General features: G+C 26.5%; 1 protein-coding gene across 1 annotated transcript in view; it reads right to left on the bottom strand.

Annotated features, from left to right (window-relative positions):
* Nucleotides 1-17702, bottom strand: part of ATP6AP2 (ATPase H(+)-transporting accessory protein 2) — a 34000-nt gene extending 16298 nt beyond the window's left edge. The window contains exons 1-7 of the mRNA XM_016075498.3: nt 17393-17702; nt 15822-15958; nt 15392-15523; nt 11743-11844; nt 9440-9631; nt 8198-8347; nt 6603-6725 (exon numbers count right to left, since the gene is read on the bottom strand). Of these exons, the coding sequence (XP_015930984.3) occupies nt 6603-6725; nt 8198-8347; nt 9440-9631; nt 11743-11844; nt 15392-15523; nt 15822-15958; nt 17393-17444 (888 nt within the window). The 5' untranslated portion in view covers nt 17445-17702. The remainder of the gene's footprint in view (nt 1-6602; nt 6726-8197; nt 8348-9439; nt 9632-11742; nt 11845-15391; nt 15524-15821; nt 15959-17392) is intronic.
* Between the last annotated feature and the right edge of the window lie 1843 nt (nt 17703-19545).

The following is a 19545-nucleotide window of genomic DNA, read 5'->3' as shown; positions in this document are numbered from 1 at the left end:
TTTTTAATTTCTTAAACTAAATTTTAATTTGAAGAAAATGTACATAATTAGATAAAAGTTCAAAATGTATCAATTTACAATATCTGTTTCAATTTTAATAACATAGTATCTTTTTACTACCTCAGAATATCAATAATGTATTTTGAAATAAAATATATTACTGAACATAATAAAATCTTTTGTAGTACAATATTTTACAGATAACAAACTAAGTTTTACCAAACTTTATTATTTTTAAAATAGATTAAAAATAGTAAAGCGTGATTTGTTAAATTTTACGAATACAATTCAGTATGCGTAATCATGATATGTTACACGAGAATCAAAATGATTCTAAAAGGTGAAGAAAGCCTTAAAGGTTGCATAAATTACGTATCGCAATGTATGACTTGCAAATTGATATGCAACACATGTATCTTAAATAGCAGTTTGTTATTAAGTAAGCAACTTTAAGAATTATAAGTAATTAGTAAATTATGATAAGAGTCGCGAAAGGTAATTCTTATATCTCAGTTATACTAGTTGCACTGCGTAAATTTGAAATCCTTTTGAAATGAAACCCAATGCGCCATTCGCAAAATAACTTGAATGAGAATCACGATACATGATTTAGAAAACACTAAAAGGCGTAGCGTTTTGTACAATTCTGGAATAACTTTAATGCAAATTGCAATGTTAGTTTCATGCAAACTCCAACGAGTCATTTATAAATCACTTTCATGTGAATCACAATATTTGACTCTTAATTCACAGAATCTGAAGAACTAAATTTCACCTATTAGCAGATAAAATTAATTGTAAAAATCTGAATAAAAAAAACTATTAAAATGACAAGTGGTTAAGTATTAATGGTGGCAATGATAATCTGCTATAATAATGAAGCTAATGTATTTATATATATTATATTTAAAATTCACCTATTAGCAGATAAAATTAATTGTAAAAATCTGAATAAAAAAACTATTAAAATGACAAGTGGTTAAGTATTAATGGTGGCAATGATAATCTGCCATAAAAATGAAGCTAATGTATTTATATATATTATATTTAAAATTCGATGATAGACATCACATAGAGGCTGAATTATTATTTGCTAAAGATTCCAACTTTCTAAACAGAAAAGGTGATTGATAATCTGGCGAGAAGAGCATAGGAGAGGAAAATTATGTATTCCCCTTTCACAGTCAAGAGTTTCTTTACGATTTTATATTTGATAGAATTATAAATTGCATCTATCAGAAATTACCAGATTTTTGGTAAATAGGAAAATATATCGGAATTTTAGTAAACTCGTTCCATTCTTGACAAATCGGAATAAATCATATTTTCACCCATTAGCAAATAAAATAAAAAAAGTTTCAAAAACCATACATGTTTCAAAATTAATGCATGCTGCATGTGGTTAAAAGTGGCTAATATTAGACATAATTTTGTTCAATATTTTCTTTTCACTATTGGCTTTCTCACACACTATTTGTGCTTTGAAGGATAAAGGTCTTTTCTAAATTTAGATCAGACTCCTAGACTCCCACTTATCTGACTATGAATCATTCTTTAATAAAGAAAAAAGAGAAAAAAGGAGTGATTACAATTTCCATCAATTCCCTTGAAGTAGGAAGGATATTATTATTTTGACAATTATTCTGAGAAAATCAAAAACTTTTCAGGGTCTTGATTTTTTCCAACAAAATTCAAGGACTTTCAAAGTTTATCAAGTACCACAGGAACCCTATAAACTCTAAAAATTGAAGTAATGGCAGAAAAAAACTTGTTAGAATGCAATAAATCAAATAAAACAGAAAAAATTTCTTTTAATTTTTAAAATCTTATTTTAACATTAACAGATTAAAAAATAATAAATTTTAGTAAGTAAAACACATGGTTTGTTAGAAATGTAATTATCGATCAGAAATGCATTTTTTTTAAAAAAAGTATGCAAAGTAAACTTTTGATAGTCTATCATTATTATGCATGTTCGAAAAAAGTGATGAAAATTATAAATGTTTAATTTAGAATAAGAATATAAAATATGGCTGACATTAAAATGAAAGAAAAGGACAAAGCACATTTATTTTGAAATTATCCTTCAAGCAATAATGGAATGATTATTTTTTTAAATTTATTTTAAAAAAAGTTTGAATTGATAGTAGGAAATGGAAAATAAACATGAAATCACAGATAGAAAGTGGCAAATAGAGAAAAAGCTCTGTGCATGTTACAGATACAAACTATATTAAAACTTTAATAAACTTTTTTTTTATTATTTTACAAAATATTTAAAAATTACAGATTTTGATTTTACATCTACAATAATTTATATATAAATATAACTTAAGAAATTTGTTAATGGAGGGATGCTATTAATTTTCTTTTTGTTATGTTGTCCTTTACACATCATGAAATTGCCCACAAATTGCTAAAAAAGAATTTTTTAGGTTCCTACTTATACTCTAATAAATTAAATTGCCATCATTAAAAGTAGCACAATAGCTAGAGCAGGCAAAGCTGAGACAGTGAAGCTATGTGTCATCCCACATTTCTGTGGAGTCTCATAAACTTAAAACTTAACATAAACTGTATAACTTAAAATAAAAAAAGGGTCAAACATTGAGAAACAAAATGAAAGACTTCATTAAAATTATGAAAAAAGGTCCTTTTAAACAAACACTATTCCAGTCTTGGAAAAGATATTAAATAAAAAATATAAGAGTAACCCTGAGAATCTCAAAGTGCGAGCCTTGTCCTAAATATTCGCTTTATTTATCTTCACCTAAGAACGGATGCAAAGCCATCCTTGCTTAAAAAGGATCCCCACACCAATATCTTATTTCTTTTTTTGTAAAAGGGAATATATCACTTGGCCTTAAGGCAAAGTAGAAGAATTAAATAACAAAATGTCAAAATAAATAGGCACACGTCACATAAATAGTGTAAATAAATTTTAATTTAAGTAAAGTAAAATGTCCTTTATTAATTACAAAAGGTTTTACACATCCCGAAAAATGTATTAAAATAAAGCAGGACCCACACATGCGACCCATATGTAAACATTAGTCTAACATCTTTTTAAGAAATTAAATTACAAAGATAATTATATAATGTGTATATTTTGTAGGATATTCTAAAAATATTAACTTTTGTCCCCAACCAATTTTTTTTGGAATGAAAAAGGAAATAAACGAATAACTTGAAATGATCCCTTGAAAGCATTGTTTATGCCAATTGATGGTAGATTGAGTTACTGTAAATTTTATTATTTGTTGACAACAAATATGTATGCATAATGTAAGTTCATTCTGACAATGCTTTCTAAAATATTATTTTCACAGTTTAAGTAAATAATCCTTGATTAAATTTTGCTTTTATATAAACACATTGCTAGATATCAAAAATGTATGCCTACACGTTTTATCCTTTTCGCACCCCCACTCCACTTTCCATCGCTGTCAGGGAATCAAGCATCTTTACTTGAAGATCTCCGATCAAGTTCAACTGTGCATGCTCTCTCATAAGATACTTTTCATTGTTTACTACTAATGCAGCAGCCACAATAAATTTTTTCATGTATATAGTTTATTTATTTTATTAATTTTTCTTTAATCAATGTACAATCTAAACGATACAGTCTACTTCATATTATACACAATGCATATCATTTATATATTCAATGTGACAAATCATTCATATGTTGCTGATCCTCATAAATGCTTAAATTAATAAAATATAAAAATATGCGTGATTTATGGCATTGTCTTTGAAGATTAAGGCTTAAAACATTTTAGCGAAGAAATAGTAAAAACAAATATCTAGCTAGATAAAGTAAGGCAGATATTGTGAGGCACTGAAGGGGCTTTGTACAAGGCCTTACAAGAGATAAGGATTTAAGATTGATTTTCAGGTATATAGCAAAATTTTGCATTCTTTTCTGGAAAAAACGCAACATTTGACTACTGTTCATGGCAAAATAAAATGTATTCACTATTGCAGGCTTTCCAGAGATTTTATCACTCTTTACAAGTGAAGAATTTGAGGTAATATTAGGGAAAAGTTAACATTTTGTAAACATAGTATTTTTAAATCAAGTAAGTTTATTTTAAATAATATTTTTTGAACAAAAAAACGATACTGTAAATGCTAATATTTAATCACATTACAGTGCAAACAGTTAAGAAATTTCTTTCAAATCACAACTTTTCATGTTAAAACTTGATTTTTATGGATATAATCTATTGCAGTTTCTCACTCAAACTCCCTTTGAAAATGTGTTCAAAAAATGAACAAAACAAACGATTGTTTCACATATGTTAAGGACTTACATAAAAACATACATTAGAATAGATAAGAGGCCTGAGAAATGACATTTTCTTAGGTTGATAGTTCTGATATAGCAAATTATTTACTAGAATAATTTTAAATCATTGGTTAAATCAACTTTTTTTAACACTCATTATATTCCTAAGTAAATTTCTGTAACAAGCTACACAAACTAACAAATGTATATAATTTGAATTTAATGGGGTAATTTTTTATTTATTATGTTTTGGATAAAATAAAATTATTCATATTTTATTCATGGAAATTTCATTAAAAATTTTCAACATGACAAATCAGTAGAGTAATATATAGAATGTTTCAGATTAAGTATTACTTGAACAAATATATAATTGGGACGTAGAAAGAATTGAGAAAAACTAAGCAATTCTGAAACTTAAAAATATTTAGATACATAGCACACAAGATGGCAGCACTACATGGCAAGCTTTTTGAATGAAGTTGCATATGGAGTAAAATTAAAGAGGAAAAAAATGTATAGATACATTTGAAAAACAAGATAATAAGAATGCTGGAAGTATTTCATTTAGTGCAATTGATGCAATGTTTTAATAATAATTTCATGATTTTTGAGACAAATAAAATTACCTTTTAAAAAACTCAATAGAGAATTTTTACATAAAAGATTAAAAAAAAAAAGAAAAAAAGGTGATAACTGTTAATGTTATTGCAGAATACTCATTATTGCCGAATACTTGGAATTAGTCCCTGAAACCATTATATTTTTTTTATCAATATGTAATGAATAATAATATATAGAATGTTTTAGACTAAGCATTATTTAAACAAACATATAATTGGGATGTAGAAAGAATTGAAAAATTAAGTATTTCTGAAACCTATAAATATTTAGACACATAGCACACAAGATGGCAGCACTAAATAACAAGCTCTTTAAATAAAGTTGCAAATCGAGTCAAATTAAAAGAGGGAAAAAATTATAGATAAAATTGAACAACAAGAATGCTGGAAATATTCCGTTCAGTACAATTGATACAATGCTTTAATAATTTCATGTTCATTGAGATTAATAAAATAATTTTTGAAAATCTCAATATAGTATTTTAATTTAAAAGATAAAAAAAGATGGAAATGTGAAAATTGTTAATTTTATTGACATTTCACTCATTTATGGCAGAATACCCAGGAATAGCCTCTGAGACCATTTTTTTTTTTATCAATACATAAAATGAAGTTAAATTTTATACAGGCTAAAAATCAAAAATGAGAATCAATAGTAATTGTTTCAAAAGAAGATTTCGTGTCTTATATTATAAAAATGTGTTAGCATTTAACAAAGCATTTAAAAAAGAACAGAGATTTTACTAGCGACATTATTTAGGTTGTGAGTAAAGTTTTGTTACATATTGCATAGTTATGTAAGTTAAAAAGAGAAATTCAAAACTGGAAATAATATAAGCATTTACATATAGTCAACTAAAAAATATGTAAACATAAATCTTAATCAAAGACTTTTTTAAACCATTATTAATAATTACTTAAACTATAAACACTCAATATATTGCAGTACAGGCAGTAGCACCATCTGTTGAGGAATAAGAGAAGTGTTTTTGCCATGAGCGGATATTTTATGGCCAAATTTTTTCCTTTCTTTTTTTCTAAAATTTCCTCAAAAAATACGGAGAAATTTAAGAATATACGGGTAAACAGGAGATAGTTGAAAATACAGGAGTCTTCATCAAAAAACAGAAGACTTGCAAGAAGTATCTCAGTTTTCCTGTACTACAAATTCATTTAATTAATCATTTCCTTCTGTAACTAAGTAGAATAAAGTTAGAAAACATTTATCCCTAAAAATTCCAAAGTATAAAATTCTGGGTGGCAGATTTTTAATCCATAAGGGTGCAAATAAAATACTAGGTTCTGCATTTTTCTGTTAAAGAAAATTTGTAATAAGTATAAGTACTATTAACATATCAGTTTATTCAGTAGAAAAATTTTGTAAGCCTCATCAAAATCATTTTACTGTAAAAAAAAAAAATTAAGTAGTTGATTTCTAAAATCATATTTAGTTTAAATAATGGAAAAGTTCAAATACATATTTAAGTTTCATTATTATACTATTAATACTATAAAACTTTAAACCTTCACTGTGTTACCTAAATTAGATTTGGGAAATTCGTAAAATTAAAGAGGATCCTTTAAAATGAAATATAGAATAACTGTTACAGTAGTATCATTTTATGAAGCATTGATTAAGATACCTTAAGAAACACATTTTTAATAGATGAAATATATTAATTTAGTACCTCAGTAGTAACTTCCAAAAGTTTTCTGCCTTGGTGACCTGATAAGGACAATGGAATGCTATCTGATTTTATCACTGCAACCACAACATTATCACTGTAGATATTACGCATATTTCTCTCCACCTGGAAAAAAAATTAAGCAAATTTTAAAACATAACAAAACCTACAAGTATGGACACGAGCAATATTATGTTTCTGTACATCAGTTATGCAATATATGACTCATTTTACAGTTAGTTAAAAAGCAATAAAAAAAATGGTCACATAATACCCTAATAGCGGAACTAACACAGCATGGTAGCAAGCACCAAAAATTTATTTTGCTTTGAAGACAAAGAAAAAAAAATGTAAACATTAAAAAAATTGCAGGTAAAATTAAGTTAGTTTATAAAAATTGATTTCTTTTGCAGTAACATATGGTTTTCCATCCTTATAAGTGAAGTTTCCTCCTTCATTAAGCTTCAATTAATAAATATTAGGCACTTTCTTTTAGTAGCTCAGTTACTTTATTGTGTATTGTATGAAACATATTTAGCATGATAGCAGTGTTAGGCATACCTACCATATATAATTCTAGCTATTTATAAAACTTGCAAACTTACCAAATGCAGAGTTTGAATACATACATTTTACTGCATGTTTTGTAGATAAATTAGCAAATTTTTCCATTGTGTTGTAAATCAACAAAGGGGCCTTTGAAACTGGGCATAATATTATTAATCTAATACTGTTAACAGTATGCTTTTTTTTTCTTGTTCAATTAAACTTTCCAATTTGACACAATCTAAATGCCTTATTTTAGCTCTAGATGGAAATATTTAATTAAAATATTCATATAACATTCATATAAATTTTTTTCCTTGTCATTTCTTTCTTTTGATATACCAAATTGCATAAAAGGAGAAAGAGGACATAAAAAAAAAAAGATTAAAAGAGTATAAGAAAAATACTACTTCGAGTGCAAGAAATTTGCTAACTAATGCTGTTAACTTTTTATTGTTGTTTCATTTTCAAATTTAATGCTTAAAATAATTCACAGCAAGTTGTTTAGATTTTAAACATTAGAATTATAACTTTTTATATCAATCAGCAACTAAGAAAATATTTTAATTAGAAAACGATTTATTTTGGATTCAATGAAACTAGAAAAGAAAGGGATCCAATTGCCACAGAAACACTAAATCCTCTTATTCCCTAAATAAAATCAAGATGTATCATATCAATCATGCCTGTATATCATATCATTGACAATAATAGATCAAAAGGAGACGACATCCTCTACTAATCCATTCTTTTTTTGATTCTTTAAACTTCATTTCACACCTTCAAACTCTGATGAGTACTTTGCATAATTATTGTAGAGTTTTATAAATGTATTCATATTAAATTAGTTTCAAGATATGTGTGATACTTCATGTAAGGGCCATATTAATGTTTTATATCAAACATTAAAAAAAAAAGAAGAAAAAAACATAGTTTAAAATTTTTATACAAAAAGAACTTGGAAGAAATTAAATCAATAAAGCTATATAAAAGTCATAAAAAGTTAACAATGACTGAAAAAATAAAGGCATGAAATAATTTTTTTTCCTTACCTCAGAAATCATTTGCCTAATTAATCTCATAGCTTCAGCAAACTGAACTGATTCAGTTCCATAAACAGCCAATATAGACTCCAAACCAGTCACTTTTAGCCAATAAATATCTGGAGTTCCATCTTGAATTTCTGATTTTTGTGCAGACAACTGAAAATAATTACATAATTTAGTTAAATATTTCAGAACATAAATAAATATTCAAATTTAGTTTCGCAAGTAGCAAACAGAAACAAGATTAACAGTATCAATATGGAAAAGTCAATAGTCTAAGTTCAATTAATAGTGATTTCGTAATTTTTTAAATAAGATTTATTACTAAAATTATAGATCCAAATTTAAATCAAATGAACAAAAAGCCATCTATATACCGAAATGTGGAATTAGTTCCCTCAGCGCAGAAAATTATTCATTTTGAACACTTAATTCTGCAAAATCAAGACTAAAGACTCAGGGCAAAATTTTACAAAATGTTTTCTATTAAGCAATCACAGAATAACACAGAGCTGGGTTTTGATAAAAAAAAATGCAATGAGCTTAAAAATTTATTGGTTAGGTATTAAAAAACCACAAGAGTCAGAAACAACTAAGCTGCACAAAATTCAAAGATTATTACACCTAGGCTAAAATTAAATCATGTACGAAGGAAATTAAATTGGAACTACAATATTTAAAAAGAATTTGAGAAGACATTACGCCCAATAAAATGCTTTCCTATACATAAATTTCACAAATTTCAAGTTGTAAAAAGTTCTAAAAGCAAAGTCATTTAATTAAAAATGTGTAAATTATTGGTCCCAATAAACAAACAGTCAAAAGTCCTTTGTTATTGATTGTTTGAGATTTTTAATTTAGATAATGATCATTACATTGTTGTCATACCATTAAAGGCATAACATATTTCCTAATTGTATAACTTAATTTAATAATTAAAGTACATTTAAGTCAGTAGTAAGAGATGGAAAGTTTTTCATAAGAGATGGAAGGCTTTTGCTCTATGTTTCATTAATATATAAATTTTCACAAAGCTAAATATGCTTGATAATTATATACACTTCTTAAGTAAGAAAAATATACAACAAGTTCATAATAAAATTACTATAGATCTGCTACTTCTAAAATGTCTTTATAAAATTATTTTACTTTAAGACTAATGTACTAATTAAGGAATACAACAAAATTACAACATGAAAAATATTCGATAAACCTGATTGACAATTGTAAATAACTGATAACACTCACAGCCTTCATGAATTCCTTAAGTGTAGCTAATTCTGTAAGAAGTTTTGTATCACTGGGTGAACTAGCATTAAAAATGGACTCCTTCATTAGCTCTCCTAACTCAGGATTTTCCAGAGCTAACTTAAGTCTCTGAGAAGGATCAGCGGGAATATTCTTAAGCAAGACTGGCTGAGCTATTTTGGAATCGTGAATCTGTCACAAAACAAATACAGGAATAAATTGTGTGCTCTGACAATGCTTTACTTTATTAATATACACATTTCATTCACAATAAATAAATAAAAATTCAATATCTTTTCTTATTTTTCGATAGTTTTCACGATTGACATATCTTATTAATAGTATCAATAAAATTTGGAAGAAATAAATTGACTTTGACATATTTTTAACAGTTTAACTTTTTAAAAATAAAGTATGCAAAAAAGCTAAAGAAATTCATAAACTAAAGTTGAAGGTATAGTAAAAATTAAGAATTCTCTAGAGAAACTAAGTAATGATCATTTTATCTTAAAAAATTATTATTGAGTTGTTAACTTTTATTTTAATATTTTCCTAAGGTCACTAGTTAAATAAGCAATAATAAAAAAACTTTACTAAATAAAAAAAACTCTGCATCCTTTATTTCTCTTCCATTTCAAAACATCTAACTATTTATTTAAACTATAGTAGAATTTCGCGATGAAAACTTATATTTACAGAAAGTCAAGATAAATATCTTGTGAAGAATGAAGCAGACAGAAACAAAAAAATTATTAATACACAAAAAAAAATTATAATTTTACAAAATATGAAAAGGTAGTATTACATTAACAAAACTAGAAAGAAACTATTTTTATTTTAATTTTTCGATACTTTACAAGATGTATTTCGAAATATTCTTATATAAGTAATGTATGTAGATCTACAGTATTCTTTGTAATAGAAACTGAATTCGGAATTAAAAAGAAAATTTGAATTCCGAGTAATGCTAATTTTTCTAAAATTATATTTCCAGACAGTAAATTTGCGTTGAATTTTAACTAGATTGATTAATTTTAATTTAATTAAATTTTAATTCGCAATAAGCAGGCAGATACCTATTTAATTATCATCAACCTATGACAAATAATAAAATTGACCAAAGCCCAAGTGAAATCAAGGTTAAAAGATTCTTCACTCAATTGCAATTAGCAACTATTTTTTTTAATTAATTATTACTTCATTAATGATAAAATTTATAGGTAATGCAATGATTAAGTGCTAAATGTAAAGTTTATAAATATAGAGCCAAAAGCAGTTTTATTATACCAAACATAAACAAAGCCAAAGATTGTTGTTTCATAAGTTTGCAAAAATAAAAGAAAACATTTGCTAAAAGAAAGCTATAACACATAAAATTTTATACCTTTAGATGATTTTTTTAATTGAAACTAAAACACAAAAAGCTTTTAATCATCAATATCTTAAAGATCAATATTCTGTTTTAAAAAAGAAAATCAGTTTGATGAGTTTATTCAAATAGATTAAACTTAATTGTAGTTTAATTCAACAAGTAGATTCAACAAGATTAAACTTAATTGTAGTTTAATCAGTGGAAAATAAAGATCAACCAATTTCTGACAAAAATTAGATTTCTTTAAAGATATATAACTGTAATTTAATTAAACCAAGGAAATAATTGATTCATAGAACACCAGAGCTCTTCACAGATAATATATAATCAAAACAATTTCATAATGAAACTACTGAGAAAATAAATGGTCAAGAAAAAGAAAGTAAAACTTATTGATGAAGAGCTTTATAATATCAATGAATGTTTTTACAAAAAATATATAAAGAGCAATGGTAAAATTTATATTAAAAACTACAATAGAAACAATGTGTATCACTCACAATTATGATGAAATATGCTGTTTTGTAATAATATTAGACAAAAACACAAAATGGAAAATTATAAAAACCAAAACAAATTTAGTGGCAGAGAAAATCAGTTTAGAATTTATAGAATTATCAAGAAACAGTTTAACAAACATATTTTTCCTAAGTACATTCCTACATTTAAATGTTTGGATAAATTAATACTACATACTTATAAATGACCATAGCATGCTCTTAAACTCGAAAAATTTCAGAGCTATATTCAAAATGCCAAGTAACATATTTATAAGTGAACTTCAATAAACATGTGATTGAAATTCAACTTATGACATAAATAAACACTTTAAGTTACATAAATTTTTTAATACCTGTTTATATTTAAAATGCAAATATTAAAAAATTTATGTTAACATGTTAGCGAATATGAGGACAATCTAATTTCTTACCTCATTTCCTAAATCCATGTTTAACATTACAGGACGTTTCCCAAAATATCTTTCATTAGTTCTATGAGCAGCTAGGTCAAATTGAAAACTAAGATCTCCAACCTACAAAAAGTATAGAAAAACTATCCTTAAGTATTGCATCAAAGGTATTTTTCAGATATTCTCAGAGTAAAATTACTATTGCAAAAAAAAATAAAGCATCAAAACCCTTTTTGTACCAGATATAATTTAAAACATTTTGAAAGTCATAAAAATCAGAAAAAAAATTTTCCTCCTTTTTTTCTATAGAATACAAATACAGAAATTCCCTATACATTTATACATTGGCAGCTGAACGCCATAACATATTTTAATAAATATATAAAATATTTTCAAAAGAATATCAATTTAATTAAAATTATATACAAGATTTAAACACGTTTTGAAGAATAAAGATTAAACATATTTAAAAAAAAATGTAAGAAATCTCAACAAAATTTTTTAAAACGTAAGTTTTTTAAATTTTAATCTAATTATATAATAATGACTAAAAATTTTTTATTTATGAGTAAATACTTATAGTATTGTGTAGTTATAATGACCTCACACTATTACCTCTGTTTTTATCTTTTCATCTGGGGTCATACTGAGCTTCATCAATATTTTTAGTATTAATTACTAACAGCAAAATAAACACATTGCACTATAGTGGTGAAATTTAAATTGAAATAATCCAAAATATTATGACTCCTTATATCAAGAGAAAAATTAACATTTACAATTAAACTGTAAGTATTAAACTGTAATTCCCCGTTTTAAAGAATTTAAATCTATAGGGAAATTTGAATACTTAGTATCAGGGTTGGCAAGATTTTGCCGCAGGTGGAAAAAACCATGGTAAATACCGGTAAAAACCGTCCTGGCAAAAACAGGTTTTTGCCAAGCAAAGTGGCAAAAACCTATATTTTCCCAGATGAGAGGACAAAAACACATTTTTGATACAAAATTATTCCTAAAATTGAAATATATACTATGAATATAAATAATTATAAAAAAATTAACAAAACTATTATTCCATAATTAAATGATAATGTATCATTTTAGTAGTTTAAAACATTATTGATTGGAAAATTTGTGATTATTCTCTTTTTTCCAGTGAAATGAACTTGTTTTAAATTAATACAAATATAATTTAAAGCATAAAATATCTATCAACATGTGTAGTTAATTATTGTACAAATAATAATTTTTTATAATAAATAATAGTATTATACAAATAATAATATTTATTTGTAAAAAAACATTTATTTTAGGATTCTAAAATGAAAAGAGATCAAAAACTTTCAATCTTTTAAAAATTATTACCCTTAGGTATATTAATTATTAATATGTTAAAAATAATTTTTTCATGTAATGTATCTAAATTATTATTCCTTATGATTGATTTAAATTTGTTTCAAGTATTTTGTAATAATATTTAATCAGCAATTTAGATCATCTGGTTTTTGCCGGTTTTTACCAGTTTTTGCCGGTTTTTACCAGGTTTTTGCCACTGTCCTGGCAAAAACCCCTTTTTGCCGGCAAAAACTCCAACCCTGCTTAGTATACAAATTATAATTCTTTGTATCAAAAAGTACTGGCTAAATTACTGGGATTATACAAATATTTTTTCTTTTAACTTCATACAATGAAACCAATATCACAGGCCAATGTAGACAATTTATTTTTTAATGGGAAACTTAAAAGTAAATCAGATAAAAGGTAAACTAAAGAGAATAACATAAAACTATTTCAATCAGTTCATCTTATTCAAATTATAACTAACTTTGTTATTGCTTAGATAATACCATTAAATATAGCTTAAATATTAAAATTTTTCATATTTATTTATTATGCATTATAATTAATTATGCATTGTAATTTATCATGTATTATTATTTATTCCGCATAATTATTTATTTTGTATTATTATTTACTTTGTTGCTAATTCTGATACATTATAAAGCATTACATTTTTGAGAAGTTGTTTTTACAACATTGAAGTCATTATTATTTTTATTACATCAGGTTAATTAACATGAATTTTAAAATAAAACATAAATACTACAATATAATATATGAATTTATTATTACATTTTTTTTTTTTACATATTGACTTCATATTTTTTGAAATTTTATATTGCAATAAAATTCTTATAAAATAATTTAATAAACAATTTTTATTATATAATATGCAGTATTACATAAATTAGGTGTTGTATGATCAAGTGCTATTATGTGTTACTGCAGATTAAAAGACTTTCATACACCCTATATCATTTTTAGTATTACTGATTATTTCCTTTTATAACAATGATCTGCTCCATATTAAAGTATTTTACAATCATTTTAAATAATTTAATTATTTGAATAAAATTTAAAATTAAATACCCATATTTTGTGTAAACACGGTGAATTTCTCTGGCACATATTCTTTTTAACGTGTGACATATTTGATGATTACAAGTGGCTCAGTTGTGTTAGTCTTTCATTTATTTAATTTTTATTAGCTTTATTTTATTTCTTCTTTTAGATCATCACATATGTTACAACAACTATGAAATTCCATAATTGTAACATATGATTTGAATGAATTTCCATAGTTTCTTCTAGTGGCTCTTCAGTCGTGTTTGTCTTTCACAGTTCCATTTAACTTTTATTAGTTTTATTGTATTTTTTCTTTTAAATCACCACATGTGTTACAACCAGAGTTGGCAAGGTTTAAGACAGGATGGATAAATCCACGGTTTAAACTGTCCTGTCCAAAACCCTTTTATTCAAATTATCTCACAATTTAAAAAAAAAAGATTAAATATTGTGAAAAATAAAAGGTTAATTTTTGAAAAAGAAATGAAATGAAGACAAGTTTTTGTTTAATTTAAAAAGTTTATTGTCATTTTTAATACTGCATTAGTTATCCTTATGCAAAAACAAAATTTATCAGTATCAAAAGCATTTTTATTCATATTTAAAGGATAAGGTATTCACTTTTATTGTTCAATGAATTGTAGAGCTTCAAAAGTTATTTATATTTTCCTATCAAATTATGTGTACAATGGTTACACACATAGAATTTTTACCCATTACCCATGTTTTAGGTTTCAGACACTTGAAGACAGTAAAACCCATGTGTCCTGTCCAAAACCAGTTTAGGACATCCAAAATCCCAAGACCCTGGTACAACAGCTATGAAATTCTTTGGTTTCAGAAAATACTATTACAAATGATACCAAAGTACATATATAAATATTTTAACAAATTAGAATATAAGAATTTTGTCCACCACTAGATATTAATCATTTAAACAAATATTTAAATGGTCAGTCATATTAATTTACATTCTGAAGATCTGATAAAAGAAACAATAAAAAAACCTCAATTTTTTATTAAAATATTTTACACAAAACTCAGATGTTGGAGGATAGCTCAACTATAATTTTACTGACCAAGGGCACTGGGTAAAAAATAAAAATCATGCAATTTGATCAGCAAAATATATACATCTTGCATCAAAGAATGATCCTAACTTTAATATCTACATCTCATATCAGTAAAAACATGCATAAAAGCACACACACACAAAATATGAGTAAAAATTAATTTGGATCTGCATCACAAAATAAAAACTTACATTTTCTAACAAAAACTTGTTTCCTTCAAGAGGGAGATCAACCTTGTTGCTAAAGCCAGTAAGTTCAATGATGACTATTGCTTCAGGTTTTTTCCATGGTGAAACTTCAGCTAATCCATTCCAGTCAATATTCTGAAATTTAAAAAAAAGTTATTCTGGCATCATGAATTTATTATAGTGCCTAACTTAAACATAAGTACCATTTTGCTGCATAATACTGATGACAATTAAAGTAGTTCTTTTTTTAGAAAGTAATTAAAATTTTTTAAATTAAAGCTGATGTTGTAATGTAATATGCAGTGCTCAAACTATTTATCTGTATTGATCTGACAGTTTAAAATCTGGAAAATTTTGTCAATTATTTACAACTTTGACATGAATGCTAAAGTAAATAAGTTGCAAAGATAAAAAAATACAATCAATTACATACACTTCGGATGGTATAGCCAAGCATAGAAGAAAAAATATCTCCTAAAAAGCTTGACCGCACAGGATCATTAGACAGAAATTTCACTGAATCTGGAGCATGAGTAATGACTAATTCTTCAACTGCTAGGACACCAGAACCTGAATGGAAAAACATAAATAAATATACAAATAAAAAAATTTGACAATGATATTGAAGAACAGTGCTTATATAATTTTTTATACATTTGAGTTTCATAAATATTTCCCACCCTCAATCTTATTGTTGTACTTTGCCTTAAGACTTTGTTACTGCTATTACAGTTCAGATAATCAAAAGACTTTTAACTAGATTCTTATTATGATGTAAAATTATTAAAGTATCAAAGATTAAAAGACATCTAATAGATATGTACCTAATTAAAAAACATATAACATCTTTAATAGTTTTTTCCCCAAATGTTTTGCAATGAATTTTTCGAAACAGTACAGTTAACAGTTTTTACAGTTAACATTCTAAAGCTGCCTTTTGAATATCATGAAAATCAAGATCGTCATTAATGATACAATTACCCGGTAAATAATTGTTCAAACTTTTTCATAAATAATATTTATAAAGTTTGAATAAGACTTTTTCCTCACACTTGCAATATCATTAAAAATAAGCTCATGACCTTTTTGCATAGGAATAATCAAATTTCTGACAAATTTTTAGAAGTAAAACATTTCTATAAACCTTGAGAAAAGCTAAAAGTTCAAATATTTTCCAGGTGATAACAACAAATGATAACACACATTTCAAACACAAAGCTCTGGCGCTTTTTTAAATGAATGGTACTATTAATTATAAGGCATTACATTTTAATCTATTTTTTAAATGCTTATATGTCTAAAGCAATGCAGTACATAGTAATAAAAAAAAGTGAAATAAAACAACCTCTCTCATACTCCACAAGGGTTAAACCCTCTTTTTCACACTTTTACAACTATTTTGATCTGTTGTATCTAATGTGCATCGACCTGTGTTATTTCTATGAAAATGGCTTCATTATTTTGTTATTATCATCTAGAATAAGCTTCTAAAAAAAGGAGTAAATATCCAGAATAAGCAGCATAGAATAAAAGGGTTGAGACCACATAAAAATCGAGTTCATCAATTTATAGCGAATTGACAACAATCGTTTGTATTTACAATAGAAAATAGTAGAAAGAAAGTTGGCCAGGTGAACTCAAAACTAAATATACGCTTTTTCTAATGAATATTTTTAAGAAGTCAATATTTTGAAGTTAGTAAACATAAACTATTTTGTCCACCCATTGATGTTCGAATCATTACTATGTTGTTGCATTGAGTGCTCTAAATTAAGATTTAAGCATTTTAACATAAAGAATTTTCACAATCAATTCATTTAAATTATAATCGTTCCATTGAACATCATTAATAATTAAGTGAAAAACGAAACTACAGAAAAATGATACAAATTTAAATTATACAACTGCAAAGAAAGAAGGGTTAAAAAATTTTGATTAAAAAAAATTATAATACAATTTTTTAATAAAAATAAATGTGATTAATCATTTTAACAATATACTTACAAAATAAAAGAGCAATTAACTGAAAAGTTAATTTAGAGACGGAGCTCGCCATGTTTACAAAATTCTCGTGACTAATTTCAAGATGTTGCCAACTCCATTAGCAACTTAAAAAGATTAGACTCAAATTTACCTAGATTTAGGAACCGTTTTCACTGTATTTGATTCAAATGCCTCCGATCATCGTAGGTAAAACGTCAACCTGATTGGTGAGTTTTTCAAGGGAAAATACTTTTCCCTGACCTCCGTTCTCCCTTGTCGCTGTTTGGAAGTGTGTAAACAGCATGCAATGTGAATGGCCATTCAAGATCGCAACACTCGAATACGCCATCTGGGAAGAATTCAATGTCTACAGCCTCCCTCCGTCCCCTTTCTCCCATGCACAAATGTGTAGAAACGTATTAAAATGTGTCCCTCTGGTCGAATAAAAGGATTTCTGAAACTATAACAATCATTTATGAATAATTTTAAGCTTTTTTAATTCTGAATACGAGTGCGTCTAACACAAATAAGTCTTATAAGGCACTGGAACCCGGCGAAATTGGTCGAGTCAGGGTACCAGGTACCGTGCCGTCTGATAAAAAATCCGAAATCCCGGTTCTGGGAAGTAAAATTCTTTTGCCGGCTACGGGTAGGTCGGAAATTGAATAATTGCCGGGTTACCGGTACATTCCTAGTTTCAATTTAATTTTCGAATTCTTTTCAATACATCTCTAGTTTCAATTCATTTCTCAAATGCATTTCCTGTACATCCCTAGTTTCAATTTAATTCTCACATTTAATATTTAGAATTAAATTTGCATAATAAATTGCTGTTTCACTTTATAAATAACGATTACCACCGGTAGGTCGTGAATCGAGTAATTACCGGGTATCTAGTACATATCTAGTTTCAATTTAACTCTCAAATTCCTTCTCAGTACATCCTTAGTTTCAATTTAATTTTCAAATTTAATATTTAGCCTGTAATTTACAAAATAATTCGCTGTTTTACTTTACCTTTTTTACTATATTATTTGCTGTGAGTTATGATTTTTAGTTTATTATTTGTTGCTTAATAAATTACTGTGTTACTTCATATATTATTACTTTATTATATTTACTTTCTATATTACTATAACCAATACCACCAACAACCCAATTAAAAAAGCTGCACGATTAGCAACATTTCTGTCTTATTTTTTAAGACTTTTCTAGAGCTATTTTTTTAAAGTTTATATTTTGATAAGAAGATTTTAACACTAGACTGACCTCCTACTGTTAAAGCCTTTCGTCATTATAAAATTTTGCTTGCTTCTCAAAAAATGAAAATGAGTTTTTTTAGTGTTAGATCACCGAGTATGATATTTTTAGAAAAACAGACGAAGTTGGCTGAAGGCTTGCAGATGTAAGCAAATATTTATTTCATTAAAGTATGCGCCCTTGTTTTCGTTACACTTTTGCCACAAAAACGGTGGGCTGTGTGACATAAACCTGGTCGAAAGGAGTGAATAAATTCCTGAAGACATCTTCGGAACAAAGTTGCTTCTTGAAAGTTGATAAAATTTAAGAAGAACTGGTAGTCGGCCCCTAAGGGTATATTGCGAAGATAAGAGGAGAGAGCTTCTGAAGTGAAACTGCGGTAGACTTTACGTATCACCGTGGACAGGAAGGTAGCCCACAAGACAAGCAAGTTCGCGGTTGGAGGGAGGGGTCCTGGGTTCAAATCCCAGGGACGGACAAATTTTGAAAAAATTTTCTTTTTTTTGTTTTTTGTTTATTTTAAATTATATTATTTTTTTAATGTGCTTTTCGATATTCTGGAGGGTCTTGCATGTAGAAAATAATATTCTTTTAGTGGGAAAATGGGAAAAAACTGATAAAATACAGGAAAATCAGCTCATTTGTTCTTTTTCGACTTCTTTTGTAACATTTTGGATATTCTAGCATGCATGGGCTGTTTTCTGTGTGTGAAATCCAGCAAAGAAAGCGTAATTGAATAATAAAAAAAAGAATAAAAAAATAAAATGTAGCGAGTATGGTTCAAATTTCGAGACCTCCCTAGCTCCCTTTAATATCAAGGTATAATTTTCAAACTCGGACCCTAAGTAGGGGTCTATGGTCCAAACATGGCTGAAGAAGAAAATTTTTATAGGCCAATTAGGGGGGGGGGTCAC

This window comes from Parasteatoda tepidariorum, chromosome 6, assembly GCF_982258835.1.
Source record: "Parasteatoda tepidariorum strain Cologne lab strain chromosome 6, Ptep-v5.0, whole genome shotgun sequence".
NCBI classification, from domain to species: domain Eukaryota; kingdom Metazoa; phylum Arthropoda; class Arachnida; order Araneae; family Theridiidae; genus Parasteatoda; species Parasteatoda tepidariorum.
The sequence above is the reverse complement of the archived record's forward strand: the minus strand, read 5'-3'. Positions and strand labels throughout refer to the sequence as shown.